Source organism: Haliaeetus albicilla, chromosome 19 (assembly GCF_947461875.1).
Source record: "Haliaeetus albicilla chromosome 19, bHalAlb1.1, whole genome shotgun sequence".
In the NCBI taxonomy this organism is placed as follows: domain Eukaryota; kingdom Metazoa; phylum Chordata; class Aves; order Accipitriformes; family Accipitridae; genus Haliaeetus; species Haliaeetus albicilla.
In genome coordinates, this window is record NC_091501.1 from 10,686,048 (window position 1) to 10,707,137 (window position 21,090).

Here is a 21,090-nt window from a genome sequence, read left to right on the forward strand (position 1 = left end):
GCCCTCTCCTAAAGATCTTTCTAACGTGAACAAATTCATCCACACCCAGAATGCCACTGAGAGAATTATTCTGAGCCCAGTGAAAAAGTGCCTGTGGGTAAAGGTAGGATTTTTGCTGGAAAATTTACAGTGTGAGCAACATCTCAAATTCTGTTCTGACAATTCTATTCTAGGTATCTGTCTATAATTCCAAATGCACTTGTTCCTTTTAATATGATAGTCTGTCCTCGTGCCCTTGCATTTGTGCCATTCTGTCTTAACCTGGTTCCCTTATCAATGCCCTTTGGACTGCAAGTCTGATTTTCTACAAGCCTTGCTTATCCTTTGGCAAAGTACATTCTTCCTTTTATCCCCTAATTCAGAAGTTGAAGAGCTGATCCCAGAAGAAGGAATGAGCTGCTTCTGGCTGGCTTTTGTTTTGATTTTACCATTGCTCACAATAGCTGAAATTAAATTAAAAGTGTAAGGAGATGCAAAAGAAACATTTTTTTGTTGTGAACTGATGAAAGGAACATTCACTAATACTCTGCCAGTGTTTGGAGGAGGTCTGTGAAATTGAGAACAAGCTGGGGAAACAATGAATGCCTTTGTAGTGAAAAGCAGAAATATGTGTCTTTTTCTAGGGGAAGAGTACTTTAAAAAGAATTGCCATCTGTGGAATAGAACATAAGCAAAACCAATCAATTATATGAGATTATATTTGAGATTTGTTTTGGTGTTTGGAGATTGTGAGTAGATAAGGTGTGTAGAGTTACTTAATGATTTATTTAGCAACAAATGTCTGGGCAGTAATGGCCAAGCAGTGTTTAACAGCTTTCCTGCCTATGAGGAATTTTGCTATCAAGTGTTAGAGAAACTTGGTAACGGGTATCTCCTGTCTTCCAGCAGATTTCCAAAGACCTGGAAACTCACTCTCTGTACCTCCCATCTACCCCCTTTGCATGCAAGTTTATTCTCCCACTCATTGGTCTTCACTTGGTACTTGGAAGTGCCAGGCATCCAGAAGAGATGAATTCCTCCCTGAAGTGCGGAGAGTGATCACTGGTGTCAGTGGTGTTACCTCTGTTCAGCTTGTGTTGCTTTGGTAACAGAGAAGATGTTTGCTGCAGATGGGGCAATGAAGCCATGGAAAACTGCGCTTCTCAGTCGGGCATTAGTCTGACTATATAGAAATCTGACTTTAATTACGTGGATGATTGTGCCCCTTTTTTTGCCCCATTTCCATGTCCTCAGATCAGGGCTGGTGAACTCTTATCACCCCCTTCTGCTCCTCTTCAGGATATCGAGTGCCAGACAGTCTCCTTCACTCATTAACTTCAAGGAGTTTGAGATTAGGCCTTTCAAACCGTGGGGGAGTCTTTTTGCCACTCTGATTTTATTTTGGATGTTGCAGGTTTGTTGTGGAATTTGTCCTCCAATGACCAGCTGAAGCACCTGTTGATTAGAGAAGCCCTGCAGACACTGACTGAAGCTGTTCTCATCCCTTACTCGGGCTGGCCAGATCGGGATTACCCAAAGTCAAGTGTTTTACCTGACCCTGATATCTTCTACAATGCCACAGGATGCTTGAGGTGAGCACTCAGTCCGCAGGTACCCAAAACAACAGTGATGATAAAACAGGACTGCACATTTATTTTCTTTCTTCCTTTGAACTTTGATGGCTCCAAGAGAAGAATTTGCATACAGATCGTATTTTGAAATGCCTCACGTGCATCAGACCGGAAGAATTACTGCTCAATACAATGAAAAAAGGCTTCTATATGTTCATTTGATGGGTACTCCACAGACTAAATATATCCGTAACAGAAGATAGTAATCAGAGGCCTGGTTGCAGTGCATAGTTGCATTGAAGTCAAAGAGATCCTTCACCGAGTAACAGCTGTTGGTATGATGTATAGTATTAGCCCCTGACTGAGGATGATAGCAGTAAGAACAAACCTTTTTTAAATGGTTGTAGGAGTGGTATTACAAATTAGCACTGGAGAAAAGCTAACAGTAACTTAAAAGAAACTTTAAACCCGTGTGAGTCCTTTAAAGTTATTTTAAGACTCTGGTGCAGTGGTCTCCAAACTTTTTTGATCATACTTTTGAGAAGACTCCCTTAGTATATGTATATTTATTTATTTATAAATTATATACATGTACTACTGTACTACTATATTATGTATATTTTAAAACATACATAAAACCAGAAATTTAAAAGGGTGATATAAAGATGAAATAAACAATATTTTAATTTTTTAAATTTTATTTATTAATGGTACAAAACTATTTCCTTCCCACACCCTAATGGACTGTCTTGTGCACCCCCTGTGGAGACCAGTGCTCTAGTGGATGGCAACCTTTGAAGCCTAGGTCTAAAGTTGTATGGTCTGCTGATACAAACACAAGAGTGACACTTTCATAGGATGTGAAGTTCTTTGACCCATATAAGTATAGTTTGTAACCACTTTATTAATACTTTTTTTCATAAACAATTCCTGCTTCATTTTCATTTCTAAAATTTATGAAGCATAAGAAGGTACTATCTACTGGAGTCACATAAAAATACACCTACTCTAGAAACTCAAAATAATTAAGACTCTTATGCGTAGCTTGAGTATGTGTCTATACTTTTGACTGGCCGAACAGATTTATGGTTGCGTTTGTTGAAAAGTAACAGTGCAAAACCCCATGAAGAGTCCTAGACTATAGCAGGTAAAGCAGTAAGGTTTATTTCTTTGAAACACAGTTTCTTAGTTGTGCCTGAGCAAAACACAGTTATAGGCAGTAATAAGATTTTTATCATCACATGCCTGCATTTAGAGAATTTGATTCTATGTAAACAAGAAATTAGTCTCCTATGAAGAGTAAAGAAAATTCACTATATTCACATATCACCGTTTCAGGGTAGCCTCAACAGAAATTTGTTGTCATGTATGTTTTATTCAAGCAGCGATAATGCTGTTTACAGTGGATAACTCATTGTGGGCAGTTCCTCTGAGCAGTCTCAGGTTCAGACACCCAGGAGTGTTAGCATTTCCTATAAGAACCACAAAGTTGGCAGCTTTCTCTCACGATTTCTTCCCTTTGCACTTTACTGTTGTATAGCCCTGTAAGTGCCATTTGGGCTACCGACAGACTAACATACTTGAAGGATTAGTGCTGTTGTCATAGGTCCATCAGTGGGACAACTGAAGTGCTTGTGTACCTGGAATTTTCTTTCAAGAGACTGAGCAAGTCATCTTCGTCTACAGCAATATTAGGTATTAATGGGACCACAGTGTCTTTTGCCATTTGTGCTGGGTAAGTTCTGCTCACGTGCTGTAATACCCGCTGAGTCCTACCAGCTTTACCAGGCATGGGAGCAGTCCTTGGGGTAGTAAGCAGAACATGCTCGGCAGTGGCCAAGTCTCTCTTTTTTCTACTCAGCATATAAACCACAACTAATACGTACATTCAGTAGCATCTCCAAGGACCCTTTGGGTAAATACATAGAGTTAATCTTGAGCCATAACCACTTCTCATCTAAACAGATGACTCGGAAAGGGGACATGACACCTACAAGCACAAAGAATTGTTCAGTTTTCAGCTGCTGCCAAAGATGCTTACTTTGACGTGTCATAATCTATAGCTAAACTGATTATAAAATGACTTAACCTAAATTAGGAAAAAGCCATTTTTTAAACCAAAGTAAGCCCTGTCCAACTTTTTGCACAAGTTCAAGTAAATTGAGGCCAGGCTGCAGCCATGGGGTGGATGAATAGATTTAGAGTTGTGTATTTACTACTGCAATCAGTTAATAGCCTCATGAACAGAGTAGCAGCTACTACAGAGAAACACCAAAGGCCTCAGTAAACACACCCCTAAATAACTGAAGTATAAAAATCACATCTTTAATAAAAACACCTTTTAAAAAACAGTCCATAAAACTGTGTTCGTAAGTTCAAAGTCATTGCACATTAAGTAAATACAAGTATGAGTATCAGAGATGCATGTCTTTTGTTTACACAGTCAAAAATGCATGAAAAGACATAGTCTGAAATAATTAATGAGTAATGTATGAGTGCAAAGGCATGTCCTGAGTTTTAACTCTTCTTAGTAAAGTACAAGGAATTAAGTTTGAAATTTAGAGGCTGGGAAGCTGCCCAGTTTTGCCTTATATGATGTCCATATTCTAGTCCTCATTTTTAAGAGCTTGAACACTGAAAATTATAGTTAGAACAAGAAGGACTTGTTAATTCACAGGTAAAGTTGATCTGCAGGATTGCCAACATACTTTCTGGCAGAGAATAGTTTTTAATGAGGCTTACTATATTTGTACAGACCAAATATCTGAGATTTTTAAGATTAATCAGTTTGCATCTCTTTACTGGAAATTAACACACCTCACAAATCAGGTCACTGGAAGTGTTCCTTCCTTATGTATTAATTTAAAAAAAAAAAAATCTCTGCACAAAGAAGTGCTGAAAACCTACAGAAGAGCACACCACAAAGTAAAAAAACTGTGCGCTGAGAGAATGATGTTACTAATGAAGATGTTTAAAGAATATATATATTTGCCAGAGTGTAAATCTGTAATTAGTCTTCCCTTTTGTAATACTAACGTGTTTGTTGTGCATGTTGATAAAGTCTATAGCCTGCAGCTTCTATTACAGGGTAAAAATAGTACTTTGAAGTGCAATATGTTATGCATGCTGCAGTACTTAGTTATAGGAGAATGCCAAAACTACTTTTCAAAAATTTACATACACCTATTGACTGAAAGGGACACCCACAGTCCAAATCTAACACTATCATCTGCCATGGGCGTATGCACCATGCCACACAGTTACCAACTAGTAAATTAAAGCTCTCTTCATCCTCATTGACAGAATTTCAGTAGGAGAAGTGAATCCACATCTAGCAGATAATATTGCAGATACTAACACTGGAATGAGTGAATGACCAGAACACTCCCCGTTCTGCTAACCAGTTATTGCCAGAATTATTGTGGAGTCCTGGCTCTTGGCTGCTTGCCTCAGTCTATGCAGTCACTGATAAGGAAGTCTGACGTTAGAAGCATTTGTTAATCCCATTCTCTAGGTCTGTAATTTGTCTTAAAGCTTTGGTTCTGACACATTTTTACAGAAATCACGGGTCACAAAACTTAACATAATAAAAAGAAGCTGGGTACACCACACAATTCTGCATTAGCAGCTAGAATAAGTAATGGTATTGTTCAGTCCTGAAATAGATAAAAAGCAGTGTGCCCTGAACAGGCAGAGTAAGCCAAATCAAGAGGCTGGTTGCCTGACAACGAGCTGAACAAGTAAAATTGGTGTGTTAAACTATCTAGAGGAGTATTGCAGACTTTTGCAGTCAAGTCTTGTTGGATTTGAAAGGTAAAGTCACCTTTTTTCTTGGCCTGAAAGTCCTATACATAATAGTTCTGTCTCCAGTTCCAATAAAAATGGGTAGAAATCTTCAAGATACTTAGCCTCCTCCTCCATACTCTTTCTCTGAGCCTGAAAGGGTCAGATGCCAACAGCATGCAGAATATATAGTTTTGAATATTACTTTCATACATAAGTGAATTTCTGGCATGACTCTTCCTCTGATTAAAAGGAAGGCTTCATAGAAGTCTGTATTATACCTTGAAAGCTGATAATGATCTTGTTCCATTTTAACCTTGAAATACCTGTTCCCAAAAGTTCTGCAATGCTGAACTTTCCAAAATTTATGTTTGGTGGTCATATTTCTTCCTGCAAAACATTTCATTTAAGTGTTGGAGCTAGTGATCACAACTGCTGTGTTTCATTACAAAGTCCTCCTTTTTAATTGCTCTGTCATTGGAGCATCCTGTGGCCCTACGTATCCTAATTCTTCAAAACTTTCTAGACAACTATCTCCAGAGAAGTCAGCTAACCTCTCTGTTCCTGGTTCCCCAGCCAGTAAAATAGAAGAAACACTTCCTTTTTCAGTACTATTTTTCATGCTCTCTTTTAAGCTCTTTGTGAATTACAGAGTGACCCACGAGGACGGTGGAAAGCTGTAGTTGGAGGAAGTAGTATCATTGCACTTCAGACCAGGAGGCTGCATAAACATCTACTTCCATTTGCTCTGGAGAGGACTGAAGCCAAAGCTATCACTGTGTGTTCGAAAGTGTAATGGCAGCTCAATTTCATAATGGAAGCTTCTAAGGAAGACCATAAAACAAATGACTCATGATAACAAGTCTTTGAACTGAGGCCTCTTGCATAGCATTGCCATTCCTTTAAGTTTATTTCCATCCATTCTTATCTTCTCTTCCCTCCTCTTCAGTTTATCTGCTCCCCCAGTTCCTGAAAGGAATTGTGTTATTTCCAGCAAGCTGCTTGCAGCCTGGTGCCTGTAGTTACTAAGTAGATCCCTGGATACCTTTCCCTCCCTGTTGCATTTTTGAACTGTGTAAGTCATGAAGGGAATAGAACTTCCCAAACTACCTCAGGAAATTGTTATCACGTAATTGAGTTAAATTCAAGTGATCAGTTTCAGCAGAAGGGGTCCCAGGAGCAAAAGCCCTCTTCTTATCAGTCAGGTAGATCATTCACAGCAGTGCAAAACCTTTTTCCAACATAGTCGGTCAGTGTGTGACTTGGTGCTGTCTTAAAAGGAGTATCCCTTTCATTTGGTGCCATTTGCAATCTAACCAAACACATATTATCGTTCGGTTTCTTTCAAAATCACACTTGATTTTACTACGTTACATTTCTTTGTATTTACCTCACATCTTTGGATCAAAACAATATTTCCCAGTAGGGAATTAGCTGTTCGTCCACAAACGCCACAGGAACGTGGGCAAATAGCTATTTCAGTTACAGGTATAGTTACACCGTGCATATGTGCAAGAGAGAACAGAAGCAGCAAATACAGGATGAGATAAATGAGGCATGTAGATAGACACAATGCGTTCACATTAGCATGTGGTATAGTTTCGGCATGTCACCAGGATTACCATATTTAAGCATGCCGGAAGTCAGAGATTTTTAGTAGTTAGATGATGCCAAAACCTAAGTTCCAAGTCATTCAAAGGAGATCATCCCTACAAGCAGCAATCTCCCTAAGGCTGCATTCTCCCCAGGCTGCATTCTCCAACCATTCAATACCAGCACAGGGTAGAGAGAGCAGAAACTGGGTAGCAGGAGAGTTTTCCTATGGGAAGACTCTTGATCTTGACTCCAGCTCATCTTTTTTTCCACGGATGTATTTGTCTCAGTGTACTTCTGATGAAAAGCAAGTAAAACAAACTGGCACAGCAGACTTGAAGATTTCTAGGGAACCCTGAGGTCTAACCGCGGGGGTTGCCATGAGCCACAATAGTGGACCAGCCCAACTGTGGCAATTGCCCAAGCACTGAGTATTTCAAGGCCTCCAGGAGCTCCACTACAAAAGAGTCCAATTCCTGAGCTCAGAGAGAGGTGTTCCAGTTGTCAGGAACCTCAAATCTTGGGAAGCCAAGATGAAGTCAGTTTTGCAATTTTCTAAGCAAAATGTTGCCATGGTTTCAAAATATATATTTTTTTTTAATTTACATTTCTGTGACAATTCTCAGAAACATTTCTTTTTTCCCAATCTAATAATATTTTTATTTCCTGGAATTTCTCAAGCTTCAATTAGCAAACAAACTTAAACTGTGAGCTGAGATGCTCTTCTGTGCCTTCAGACCAACTCTGACCCTGTTCAGAGTAAGGTGGTTACAACTGTAATTGGGCGAGTGGGAGAGCAGGAGCTCTTCCCTTCCCAGTCCATGTCGTGGTGTTAAGGAAACAGAGAAAGGTGGAGAATAGAGTGGCCATATGTGTACAGACGTGCACACAGACACACACTGATATCTCTGACTGGATGAACAGTTGAGCATCAGCTTCTTAGTGAAACAGAGTTAAGTAATTCATTTCCTTCGCAGAACAGGACAGTGCCTCTGATTCAGGCTCTTCTCTGCCTCCTGAGCTAGAAAGCGATGTGCCCCACCATATTCATGCTAGACAGCAAGGCTAGGTGATGGCCTCTCCTTGCACAGCCATTCAGCATGATTGTAGTTGTCAAAAGTTCAAGGATTTTTAGAATAATGTACTGTGACAAAACAAAATACTGTGTCAGCTGGAGCGTCTTTGGCAAGGGAAATTCCACACTTATCTTTTAACAGTATTTTTAGTCTGTGTGCCTCAGAAACTATTCTTGCTATGCACTAGAAGGGCTGTAACATGTACATTTCTGTCAGCATAACCATAAACATATGAAAGGGTGACATGCCTCAAATGTGACAAATATAGGTAAAATTAAATTCTGAAGTGATGTCTATAGTAGGCCATATTGAGGAATCTGACTATTGAGCCTGTGATATATAATTCCATGAGAGAATAAATGAACTCATAAATAGGGATACTGTTAACAGGATGACCTAAAGTAAAACTATAATTACAATGCATTAGTATTTAATTTGAATATGTACTTCCCAGGGCAAAAAAAAAAAAACAGAACTGCATTGACAGCATATAAAACACAACATTCATTTTACAGTCATAAGCCACAGGAAGGTTTAAAGCTGTACCTTACTGGCTTTGTCATTAATAAAATTTTAAACCATTGTAGTTTCCAGTAAGCATGCAAAATAACCACTCTGAAACTATCTACAGGAACATATCCCTCTCTGTTTGTGATGGATGCTAAGATTGGGTTATATTTAATGTTATTTCAAACAAAGAAGCTGGAATGTGATACTGCGTGCAGCCTTTTGGCCAGCAGAGCTGCGGGAGTCCAAAATAATGAGGCCTAGGTTTATAATTCCAGCATTCCATAACTCAGAGTTTGTTCAGTTGTAAAAATAATAATACGCCGAACTTGTAAGTGTTGTTACTTCCCCGGAAATCAGTAGCTTATTTAGAGCCAAACTTCAAGCAGCAAGTGTGTGTTTGGCTTTTCAAGAGTTTTGAAATCACTTTCATAATTCATTTTCAAGTTGTACTTGGGTTACCACAAAGCTCGGGATATGTTACTTGAAAGCCAGTGGCTTCCTTTGGGTCTGGAGGAAGCAGAAAGCCTGCGGCGCGGTGTCTGAGCGGCTGTGGTAGAACAGCAGAAGGCATCTGCAGAAGGCATCTGGCGTTTCCCTCTCCGACCGAGCAGCCTCTGCTGGCTTCAGCTTCCTTCTGCTTAGATGCCAGCAGCTTCTCTGGGAAGCTGGGAATCAGCTGAGCACGGTGTATTTTTCCCTCTTCCTTGTCTCCCGCTGCACGTCGCGATTCACCCCCTCAGCCTCTCGCCCAGCGGTGGGGACGGGCTGCTGCTCGCCCCCCCTCCTGCCCGCTAGCACCCCTCGGAGCGTTTCCACCAGCACATGAATTGCCACGTGAATTTGGCCCCGTAACTGACATCGGTTGTCTTTACGTGTTAATGTACAAATGTTGCTACAACTCTCAGAACCCGTGCCTGTTGATGGGTCATCTTGGATCGAGAACTGGTTTGGTGTAGGTAAATGCTAAAGGACATTTGTGTGCATGGGTGTTTTTACAGGTATCTTTCCTCGGATATTTTGCCACAGCTACTGTCCTAAATATTAAAAATATACCTAAAAATGGAATAACAGAAAAAAAGTCCAGTTTGTTGGACTGTTTAAAAATGATTAATTGAACTTTGAGATCAAGATTTGAGTCAGGTCTTACCTTATCCGTCCAAAGAGAACAGTTTGTTTTTCTGGAGCATTTGTTTTCATCTGGGAGTGCACTGAAGTGAAAGTTTTACACAGCAGAGGCTCAGATTGTTTTACAGCTCTGAAGAAAGGAAGCAGTCAGCCTTAACTTATCTTTACGATTTAGTTGGAAAAGTTTGTCGGAAGGGCACAAGGAAATATCTTTGACTAAATCTCTTCTCACCAACATATTCCTTCCTGCACAGAAACATGAGCTCTGCCGGCCCAGAAGGAAGGAAAAAAATGAGAGAATGCAACGGCTTGATTGATTCTCTTGTGTATTATATCCAAGGAGCTATTGCAGACCACGAGCCTAATGACAAGGTATTCTTTGAGATGAAAGGTCTTTTCCTAGGGGAAACTGCTAAGAGAACATTTCTTTTTTGTTTAGAAACCATTGTTCAGAAACAGTTGTGATGTAACTACCAAACTTATACTTATTTCCAGGGCTTTTAGAACTGCCACCAAAGATGAAAGTCCAGTAAGAAGCTTTTTGAAGTATTTTTATTCTGTAATCTAAAAGAATAACATACCTTAGCATTGGGAAAACATTTTCAGAATCACCAGGGAGAGCTAGAAACTTCCATCTTTTTTTAAAAAGTTACATAAAGGCACAGCTTTCAGCAATCCTGAACACCTAAAGAGTCAGATATTCCCATTTTAGGTGTCTCAGGGAGCTAGCTAGCTAGAAGCTTAAAAAATTCATCTGGTTACTCTCCTGTGTATTTAGTGCTATATACCCCTTAGGAAATGAAGAACCTAAATCCCTTTGAGTGGCGGTGTAAGGAGCTTGCATCATTTAGAATGGGATTCATTTTCCTAAGTTTTTTACAAGTTATACTTGCTGCCTAAGCCAGTAACTACAAGGACATGGACACCTAGAGAAGCCAATTCCTCTACTGACTGCAGATGAACCCTGAATGTTGCTTAGACTAGATGCTTGTCTTTTAGCTGGGTGAAGTTGGGTGAGAAGACGAGCATCACTTATGAGAAGGTTAGCTGCAGCCTGTGAGACACTTCTGGCGTGCCTGCTATAACTTGTGCTGTGTAGTGGTAATTACTGCACATTTATAGCTCTGTTCTAGGATTAGTTACTTGAGCTTCTCCATCTCCTTGTATTCAGTGCCATTAGCTTCAGGGAGAATCCAGCACATTACACTTGTGCCAATAGCTCGCTGCTGCATTTTGTCTTAAAACCACTCGTTCCTTTTTTACTTTCAAGAAGGGAGGAACTGGTAATAAAGCTATTTGCCACTAGATTCATCACTCAGAAATTGCAGACCCGACCTTAGCCGTGCCCAGAAAGGCACATCTAATTTACAAAAGCATTCTACCACAGAAAAGTTCTTCCTGCTTAGGAAAGATACAAAGCTTTTCTTTTGCTGACACTACAGCAAGGTGTGTACATGATTATCTTTACTCTTAAGCCCTTAAACATTCCTTGGCACGCTTCTGGTCTGTGCCAAATAGCACTCGCCCAAACAATTCCCAGGCACAATTCAGGAATTATAATGTCCCGGGACCGTTTCCAACAGGCATGCACCCTGCTCCCAACACAAGCCCTGTGTGCCAGTTGGCCTCAGTGCTCAGCAACATCCCAGAGCATGTTTAATTTATCACTGTAAATGCAGTCTTGTGGATCACTGGCATGAAGACTAGCTCTTCTGTAAGCCATTAGAAGCTCTGCAGTTATTTGCTGAAGATCCTAAAATGAAAGCTCTTCCTGTGTCTATACATGTCCCTTCAATGCATGCCAAAGCTTTCAAGATTTCTATTCTTTTGTTATTTTAGGCCACAGAGAACTGTGTGTGCATTCTTCACAATCTTTCCTACCAGCTAGAGATAGAGCTCCCTGAGAGCTATGCCCAGAGCATGTATATGCAAAGAAGAAATGTTTCTAACAACGATAAAACACCAGGCTGTTTTGGAACACGGAGCAGAAAAGTAAAAGAGGTAAAGCACATGTTTAGTTACATGTCATTTTGTTAATCAGCTGTAGCAGCTTCTGGAGAATAAGGCTGTAATCTACTTAATCTGTTATTGATGTATCTGGTAGCGTGACACTTACTTGCCCCCAAAATGCAAATTTATTGATAGCCTTTCCTAAAACTCATTATCTTGTTCAGCTGCTGCTGCTGAAAATGACATAGCAATTCAGTGTTTCATTAGTTGAGGAATACTGCCACTCAGTTTCATGCCCTCTGATGGATCTAAGTGGTGTCTGTACCATGTTTGGCAATTGTGCAAGTGCCCTACCAATGAGTGGGTGTTGTGACGGTTTCACCAGTGAAACCAGCACAAGGTGACTTGCCACTTCCATGACTTGCTGGCTTTTGGGCTGAGGACCTCTTCCTTTGATGCCACGTGGTACAGATCACAAATATTCTGACAACTGGGAATTGTTGGAGGGAAAGCAGGTATTAGGGGAGGGCAAAAGCAAAAGAAAAGTATTGATGACCCTTCCCCATCTATTGGTTTTGCTGGAGCATATTCTGCCTTATCCTGTTCGATCCACAGTACAACTCTAGCTGGTCATTTCTGTTTCTCATTGACCTCAGCCCCTAGTGTCAATTGCTGAGAGATGAGAAGCAGCTTCCCCCACACCTGTCTCCTCTTTTTGGATGGAGAGGCCAGTATAATTAAATATTGAAATCTTACACGTTGTCATTTGAGTTCACGACTTGACAATCTGCAAATAATCTGGTCATAGAGAGTTACAAAATGGCTAGTTTGGCTTGTGATGCATTAAGTCATATAAGGTCACTGTTTCTAAGGGCTTGATCTGTTTGCATGTTTAGAAGCAGCAGGACACCCCACTACCTGAGGAAAAGAGCAATCCCAGAGGTGTTGAATCGCTCTGGCATTCCACACTGATTAGGATATATCTCTCCTTAATAGCAAAGAGTACCAGAAACTATACCCAGGAAGCATCCCTGGGAGCTCTTCAGAACCTCACAGCTGGCACTGGACCGGTAAGTCAGCTTTTTGCTTTTTCTTGTTGTTTAGTTCTTAATGTGAATGCAAAGAGTTTAGGGCTGCAGTGCAACATGCCCACCACACTGAGCTCAAATAACCACTGATGAGTCACTGGCTCACAGACGTGGTCCAGTAAATCGAAGAACACTGAAAGGAAAGTCATAACCAGTGGTGCAGCTATTTCTTGCTTGGCAAATATGGGGACTGCTTTTCCTCACTCTGTGTACACCTCCACGTGTGGAATTTGCTAATTCATTGCATAATGAGGGATGAGTAGATGTTAAAAGCACCAAAAAAGTGGGTTTGTGGAACGTAATCAGTCCTGTAGGGAGAAGAAGGCTCTAACAGAACTGCAGATCACTTTTGTGGTGAAGAAGCTAATGACGTCTCTCTGAGGGACTGGCCAGAGAGCAGGTGGGAGAAAGAGGGCTCAAAACTTCTTTTATATCACCTTCCTTTTCAGTTGCAACTCGTATGTAGCTCTGGATTTGAACTGTTGTAAACGTGCTTAAATTGCTGTAGAGAACCTGCTGCATTTTTTTATGAGGCTATACATTCATGGTAATGACCGTGCTTAAATTGCTGTAGAGAACCTGCTGCATTTTTTTATGAGGCTATACATTCATGGTAATCACACACTATTACCACATGCCTTATAACAGATGCCGTTTGCGGTGGCCCGGACTGTTGTTCAGAAGGCAAATGGCCTTCCAAGTATTCGAACTATGCTGCATGTAAGCCACCCGACAGTAAAAAAGACAGCAGTCTCACTGCTCAGGAACTTGTCTCGCAACACCTCTCTGCAAAGTGATATAGGTGAGCAAAGGCTAACGTTGTCTCTTGGGCTTTCTTTCTCTGCTTTCTTTATCTTAAAGTTTCCTTCTTTAAAAAAAGAAACATGCAAAAAAACTGATCTGTGAGTATAGTCGATTTTTAGGTGAGATACTTGCAGTCATTATACAGGGTTGATAGTAAAGAGTTTTGCCTAAGAAAGACTCTAACCTCAAGTTTTCTCTAAATTGTGTATTCCTCATCAGATATTTCCATTGATGTTACTTTCAAAAAATACATAATGGAAGTAAAATCCACACAGATTTGGAGAGGGAGGGTTTTTTCTGCTTAAAATAGGGTAAAGGAAGGTGAGTGCCAAGTTTTGTGCTGCCAAAGCTACGCAATCCTCTGCAAGAAATCATAGAATATCTCTAATTCTTCTAGCAAAGATCGTATTTTCTTCTTCTAGACACAAAGCTTTGGAAGCTTGCAGCTCACACAGCTTTCCTGCATGTGTTTTGAGAATGGAAGCTAGAAGATGCTATAGCAAAGATAGTTCAGTCTTTTTAGAGGACCTTATTTCTAAAATGTTGTAATTATTTCCACATCAGAAGCTATTTCTATTTTGAGTATTCTCATTTCATTTTAATGTATATTTGAAATTTTTTCCTCCTGATAGGATAAAATGAATTCACATCATCTGTTGTCCTTTTCTGTGTTCCCATCAAAAGGTGAAAGGAAATTACAGGCCTACAGCTGGTTGATGGGGCAGATTAACCTCCAGAATTCTGTAAACAGTCTCCTGGGCACTGTTTAATCCTTAGAGAACATTCCCTATTAATGAAAATATTAAAACATGTTCTTGGGCTGATTTCAAAGGGATAATCCATATGCTGTTAAAAATTGCAAGTGGTGAATCCCCCAGAAAGAGAAGGAATTAAACTGAGGAGAAGGTGGGATTTCATCAGGAAAAACAATTTATGAAAGAATGTAGGAAGGACAGAATAGCACGAAGCTTTGGAGAAAGGTGCTTCATCTCGCACGTTCACAGTTTTCTTGCTCTACCCGTGTTAGAGAGAACTGGGGGAATTTCAGGTGAACCTTTTCTCCATGAGAAGGTGTTCTTTTTGATTGACTGAAAACACGTGTGAATTCAGGTCAAATTCTTCAAATAATTTTGGCCAAAGGAAAACTTTTGGAAGGCCATACTGTTTCCTAGATAAAAGCGTCTATATTTATCAAGCAAAATGAACCCTTGATATCAGATTGAGATAAATTTAATATCAAAATCTCTAAAAGTAAAATGATTGAAAAGCAGCAGAAAATTTCCTATTTTACTTGAAAAAATAGCACTTGTTCTGAACTGACATTTTCAAGATACTCCAAATGTACTTTCTGAAAATCGCCTTCCTTGATTTACCAACGGAAGGAAAAACAGACCTTCATGTCTGACATAATTGCTTTGACTGATACTTAGCACAGCAGGTGTTTCATTCAGTTTTAAAGGTCCTTTTCTAAATTGCAAGTAGTTTAATCTCAATATACATGAACCTCGTCACACACCCATCTGGAGGAATGACCAGAACTCACAGAGAGCAAAGCACTCTGTCCAAGTGAAACACAGGGTAGGGAGAAGAGAATGGCCCGAAATGCCCCAAACTATTGCCTGGTCCTGCTGCTTACAGTGGGAGCTGCTGGCTACGAGCTCTTGCTGACTGCTGTGATTTTCTCCCTTAGCTCCGGTCCAGACAGCACAGATCCATCTCACAGTGTACGGTAGGGCCTCAGCTGCTGTCCAGAGCTCTTGTTTGCCATTTGATTGACCGGTGGGGTCACATCCAGTGTGGTCCAAGCGATGAGGTGTTTCATGAGTAGGGATGGACTTCAGAAGATGACATTCTTCTTAAATAAATAGCTTACACCCTGGCTCGGAAGGTTGAGTGGGGGCATCCCCTTAGAGCCAACCACTGGCAAGTGCAGCACTTACAGTTGTGCTATATTCACCCTTTCTCAGTTTGCTGTATATCGCTATACCCGTAATTACCTGTAGGACACACGGGGTTCCTCAGGAAGTGGCAGCCTGCTGCTAGCCCATGCTAATGACTCACTACAGTACGCACGGTGTTAATGTATCGTGTACGAGGCAAAGTACGTACTGTCCAATTTAGTGCGGGCACAGCTCAACCTAAATCATGGGGATGTGATGCAGGTATGAAACCATGACTCTGTTGTGGGAGCACACAGCACCCCGATAGGTGATAATGGGAGGAATAAGGTCTTGTAGGACGCCGAGAAGATAAATCTGCACCTGTTAGTAATGGTATTGCTTGTCTCTCTTCCAACTTGTAGCTAGAGAAGTTTTGCCTGATTTGGTCTCCATACTTCCTGAGTCTGTCCCGGGGTCTGATATTGTCTGTGAAACCACAGCGTCCATCTGCTACACCCTGTACAATCTGACGCAGAGCAATTCACACAATGCACGGCTTCTCCTGGGTGCTGATGGCCTACCGAAGATTATTACCATCAGCATGAACGACAGGTAAGATGGTTGAGAAGCCTTCCCCTCTCCCTCCTCCTTTCCCCGGGGAAAAAAGGAACGGCAGCTTCTGCCACTTGGGGTGAAAAAACACTGCATCTCAAGGTACAGCACAGCTTAAACAAGTGACTGTGATGTGAATAGAATTGAACATACTGGGAAATACAGAAAAATCTCTTGGAACAACTGTTCTGTGCACAGCTAAATTTGCCACGTTCCAGCATTTTAAATAATTCCTCAGAAGATAACTGCACATTATCTGTATTCTGATAGATATAGTGGCTGAGCATCAGATCTTATCTGTCCCCCAAAAGTTTCTGTCTTTCCTGTTCCTTGTAACACAGCCCTGATAACCTTTAGCAGTAAAGCACAGGGATACATTTTATAGAACTTACAGAACTGTACTTAAAAATTGTTTTTAAAGTGGCATTTTAGATAATAGATTTGAAATTCCTTTAATCATTCTTTAACATGTAATCACATGCAACCAATATTTACTCAAAAGAGAATTAATTTATGAATAATTGTTCTGTTTGCCTTCCTCTCTTTTTACAAAATGAAAGAGGAAATTCATTTCAGTAAAGAAGGCCTCATGAGGCTCTGAATAGTTTAAATCCTATCTAGCTAACCAGAGATTTTACCTGCTGGAAAGATCCTTTTGAATGCTTGTTATGCTGAGGTATTTTCCTCAGTTGAAAATGAATAGTATGATAGCTGCTCTAAGATGAAGGCTACGAAGTACTTCATTTCTCCCTAATTTTGAAGAATGAGTGAAGCAGGGAGGCATGTTTCACTTGCTTCAGCAGTCAGGACAGCATGAAACATGCTAGGATACCTAAAGGGCAGTAAAACAGCATTTAGGAGGAAAGAGAGACAGAACAAATGCTACGAGGTTACATTTGCTGAAGTCTGCACATGCACTGTGATTATGAAGAGGGAATTTAAACACGTTTTATCATTCTTTTTTGCAAAATTACAGTAACATGTTCAGCAAAGCTAGTAGGGCTGCTTCAGTCCTCCTCTACTCCTTGTGGTCGCATACTGATCTCCACAGCGCTTACAAAAAGGTAAGATCTGTGTTAGAGCAAAGACATGTTTTTGTTAGAGCAAAGACATCCTTTCAGACCTAGAACCCTCTCATCTGTCCTCTGGGCCCTGAGCACTTCTGCACTGTTAAGAAACAACCTATGATAGGATTTCAAGTGGCCTCTGAATTTGGTGTTTCTATTACTTGTGCATAATCCTGCGCAAGTAATGCATGCCTTTCATTTTTGCTCATCTGTGTTCATATTCTCTCCCTCTATGGTTTTATATCCACTGGCAAAGTTTATGAAAAACGTTGCTGCTGCCTGCCAGAGTTGTCAGATGGTGAGAAGTGATGCACAGTAGGTATCAGTCCACCCCTGCCTGAACCAACCTGACACAGAGGGACTGAGGGGCCACCAAAAGCAAAGGCAGGGCGAGGCAGCTTCGTGCTTTAAAACCAGAACGGTTTTGTTCTCCTTGTTGTTTGTATGGTCTGGGAGCCCAGGTGTTAGTTATAGTCAGACAAAAAGCTAGGGCTGGGAAAGGTGTTGGCAAACATTTACTGCCACAGTCAAAATCAAACAAAAAAATAGCCAGCATGAATCAGCCAACAAGCCAGTTTGTTTCTTTCCTTTTGAAGCTCTAGGACTGCTTTTTCAACACACAGCTAGGTTGACGTCAACCTACCTACCTTCAACCTGTATTTCAAACTGTTTTCATTCCTTGTTTTCTTGCTGTTCAGAATTTCTGTCACCTAAAATTCCCTATAACCTAAAACTATTCCATTTTTTCAAGCTCTAGCCTTTAGCATTTATTAGTCAGCTTGTTTCTTCTTGTAGATTTTTTGTTAAAATTTGCTCAAAAAAAGTTACTTAGTGTATTATCCTTTAACAGTCTTGCATCACACTCAGCTGTATACTGCCCCACAAACCAGAAATCTGTGTTCAAGAATAAGGATGCTGTACCCATATAAACTGTACCTGGATTTTTTTGTCTCTGTTTTTTTGCAACTACATTCCTTATTTTACTGTACAGCAATATCCCTGATGGCATGAATTTTCTGAAGTCACTGGTACTTTGGGTATGCCTAAAAGACACATTTGTCAGATCAGAGTTTCAAAAAATGCTGATTACTTGCTGTTCCTGGGCAAATCGGCTCCCCTAGAGATACCGTAACTGGTACCGTACCAGCACTGAAAACTGCAGGCCACCTAATGCCTTGACATTTTTGAAAAGTCAGTCTAATGTGCAACAGAAATCACTTGATCAAATGAGACTGATAAAATCCTGAGTCATTTTGGCGTTGCCCTGGACTCTTTGTTCAGATAGGGTTAATCTCAGCTAACATTAGTCACCTAAGAGTTCGGAGCCTGTAGAGCTGCGCTAGAAGAATAGGCTCCCCGTACAGTCAGTGCAGAGAGTTAAGCAACTCCAATGATTCATCTCACCTATCTTAGACTGAACGGAGTCACTCCTTGGAGATGCCTGTTCTGTCTCTGTTGACTGGAGAGGACTCTGCCTACACCCCTACCATGGCTCCATATCTAACTTTTAGGCAGCTGAACCCATCCTTGCAGAATCAGCACGGGAGATAATGAACTATTCTGGTTTTTTCATTCCAAAGGCTGACTTTAAGAAGACGGATTTCATCAATACGCGAACCACAAAAGCCTATAACTCACTAAAGGATTGAGTCAGAGCATAACACCACTGAAGACAAATGAGATTATACGTCAGTTAATGTAACTATCTTCACATGATTGGTGTTGCCATCATGAACCAGGAAGTATCTCAGAAAAAAGAGGCTGATTTTATGTAAGACTTGAGTGACCAGAGGGTAGCTGTTTTGTGTTTTTAATCCTAATCACCTTGTTGTCACTGTATATATTAATATAAGAATAACCAAAGATGCATTCTTCAGGATGTCTGAGGTGAAGTTTCATCCAGGTTTACCACCAGTCAGAGCTTCAGATGACTGCCTTTTTTCTAACAGGCATTTATACAGAGAGGTTTGAAATGCTGATTGGCAGCAAATTCTTTTCAGACAATTTTATACAGATAGTTTTCTACAGTGGGTAAGCATCAAATGCACTGCTCAGGACATAGTAGTTTTTCACATGCTGAGTGAAAATCTCCAGACTCTGTGAGTATACATCAGGACATAGTAGTTTTTCACATGCTGAGTGAAAATCTCCAGACTCTGTGAGTATACACAAGAAGCTGTTTCACTATCTGCATTATAAAAGCACCAATGAAGTTAAAATGATTATTTTTGTATTGCTTGTATTCATGTGCTCACTGGTTCTTAAGCCTCTTTCCTTTGAGATTTCATCAGCAACAGCAACAGAACTGGTTTTACATAGGTCTTATTATCCCTTGCTCCTCTCATCCTCCCTCACATGGCTGTTGGAATTTGTAACTGTGTCCAGAAAGGGTTTTAACTAGAACCACTATGTTTTCAGACACTTTGGGGTGAACTTAGACCCATCATTCTTCACTAGTTGCTGGAAGAGTTATTTGCTGGTGATTCAGTGATTATTTTAAGAAAAATGCATTTTCAAAATTATTCTGTTGATAATCTATATATAATAAAGGGAGTGGAGTCTTGCCTTTATTTTTGAAGTAGTAGATACACGCACACAGGAGGTTAGGGTCTGTGCAGCTTAAGGAATTCATCTGATCCTGCTTCATATTTTCTTACTTGAAGTCATCATACTCCCTAGAGCAATTACGTGCAATGTGATAACTGAAGGACTATGTCTGCACATGTAGGACTAGGTAACAGGAGGAGAAAAATTCTAAGCACCTAAAGGCAGTTCCCATGATACGATCCTCAGACAGGGGAAAGAAGCACTAAAAAACCCCATCTGATACCTTTAGTAAGTGAGATTTATCTCAACAAACCAGCAGGTAAATTGTCCATTAAACCAACAGGAAATTCATACATAAATATGAAAACTCTGTGGATTGGATTATCAGCTGACATGATCTGGCATTACTCTTCTGAAATCAGGGGAGCTAAGCTACATTTATGGCAACCAAGACTTTGGCATATGTATTTACAAGCCTTCCTGCACGAACGGAGCCCGTCCTGTACCCCCACGCTGAACTGCTGGCACAGGAGCTATTACGGGTGTTCTTACCCAGATGGGGATGTACAGTCCTTCGAGCAGAGCCCTCACAGAGGAGATCATCAGGCCTCTTCATTTCATCACTCCGGGCCAAAAGTCTAGCTCCTACCAGAAACTTAGAATGAGTGGATTGTGACGTTGAGCTGTGTCCAAACATATTTCTGGATATCGGGGAGCTAAATTCTGCGGGTAGATGCACATAGTTCTCATAGGGTTCCCAAGAAGTCCCACACGTGCGTGCAGAAGAGAACGTGTCCTGGGGAGGTGAGCAAACAACGTTGCTTTCCCATCACAGATCATTTTCATAGGTCTGTTAGTCCTCTGCATTTGCTTTGAATAACTGAGATCAAATGCATTCCACTAAGAGGTTTTAAAAATACTATTTTTTTTTTTAAGAGGTCATTTTCAAAGTACTACAGGTCCAAAAACAACACAGGGGAAGGGAACTTACAGCACCACATGTTGAGGAAATTGTTTTTATAATTTTTTAAAATATGATAGAAAACAGACAATTAAAATCTAACTTTTTCTTCTAACAACTTGGTAACCCAAGTAACACTGCATATGCCATGAATGAATAAACACCAGGAAACCTGGACAAGTCTATTTTTACTGCCCAAAAAGTAGCACTAAGCAAAAGTAATATAAAGAGAGTAAACCTGAATACAGAGTAGTATAGGAATGAACTGCAGTCTAGAGTTAAGGAAGGGGGCTTTTAGAAATACTCAAGCACTGGTTTAGTTCTGTGAAAATCACATGCTATTTTAAAGAAAGAAACACCAATGCTGAGCATTTTTAAATGCCTTACTTAGTATGTCTGTCTCCCAGTAAGATGTCCTTAAGAAGGGGATGCAAACTTTTTGGGTTGCTTCTATTGATTTGATGGTCTTAAAGGTCTTTTCCAACCTAAATGGTTCTATGATAATGTCCCTTGAAATCAAAGCAGTGTTCAGAAGTCACGAAGT

At 40.4% G+C, this 21,090-nt stretch overlaps 1 protein-coding gene across 1 annotated transcript in view; it reads left to right on the forward strand.

The window, feature by feature from the left end:
• PKP2 (plakophilin 2) overlaps nucleotides 1-19,141 on the forward strand; it is a 42,710-nt gene extending 23,569 nt beyond the window's left edge. The window contains exons 6-13 of the mRNA XM_069807580.1: nucleotides 1,394-1,571; nucleotides 9,892-10,009; nucleotides 11,477-11,638; nucleotides 12,484-12,657; nucleotides 13,324-13,477; nucleotides 15,782-15,971; nucleotides 16,948-17,035; nucleotides 18,619-19,141. Of these exons, the coding sequence (XP_069663681.1) occupies nucleotides 1,394-1,571; nucleotides 9,892-10,009; nucleotides 11,477-11,638; nucleotides 12,484-12,657; nucleotides 13,324-13,477; nucleotides 15,782-15,971; nucleotides 16,948-17,035; nucleotides 18,619-18,687 (1,133 nt within the window). The 3' untranslated portion in view covers nucleotides 18,688-19,141. The remainder of the gene's footprint in view (nucleotides 1-1,393; nucleotides 1,572-9,891; nucleotides 10,010-11,476; nucleotides 11,639-12,483; nucleotides 12,658-13,323; nucleotides 13,478-15,781; nucleotides 15,972-16,947; nucleotides 17,036-18,618) is intronic.
• The last annotated feature ends 1,949 nt before the right edge of the window (nucleotides 19,142-21,090 follow it).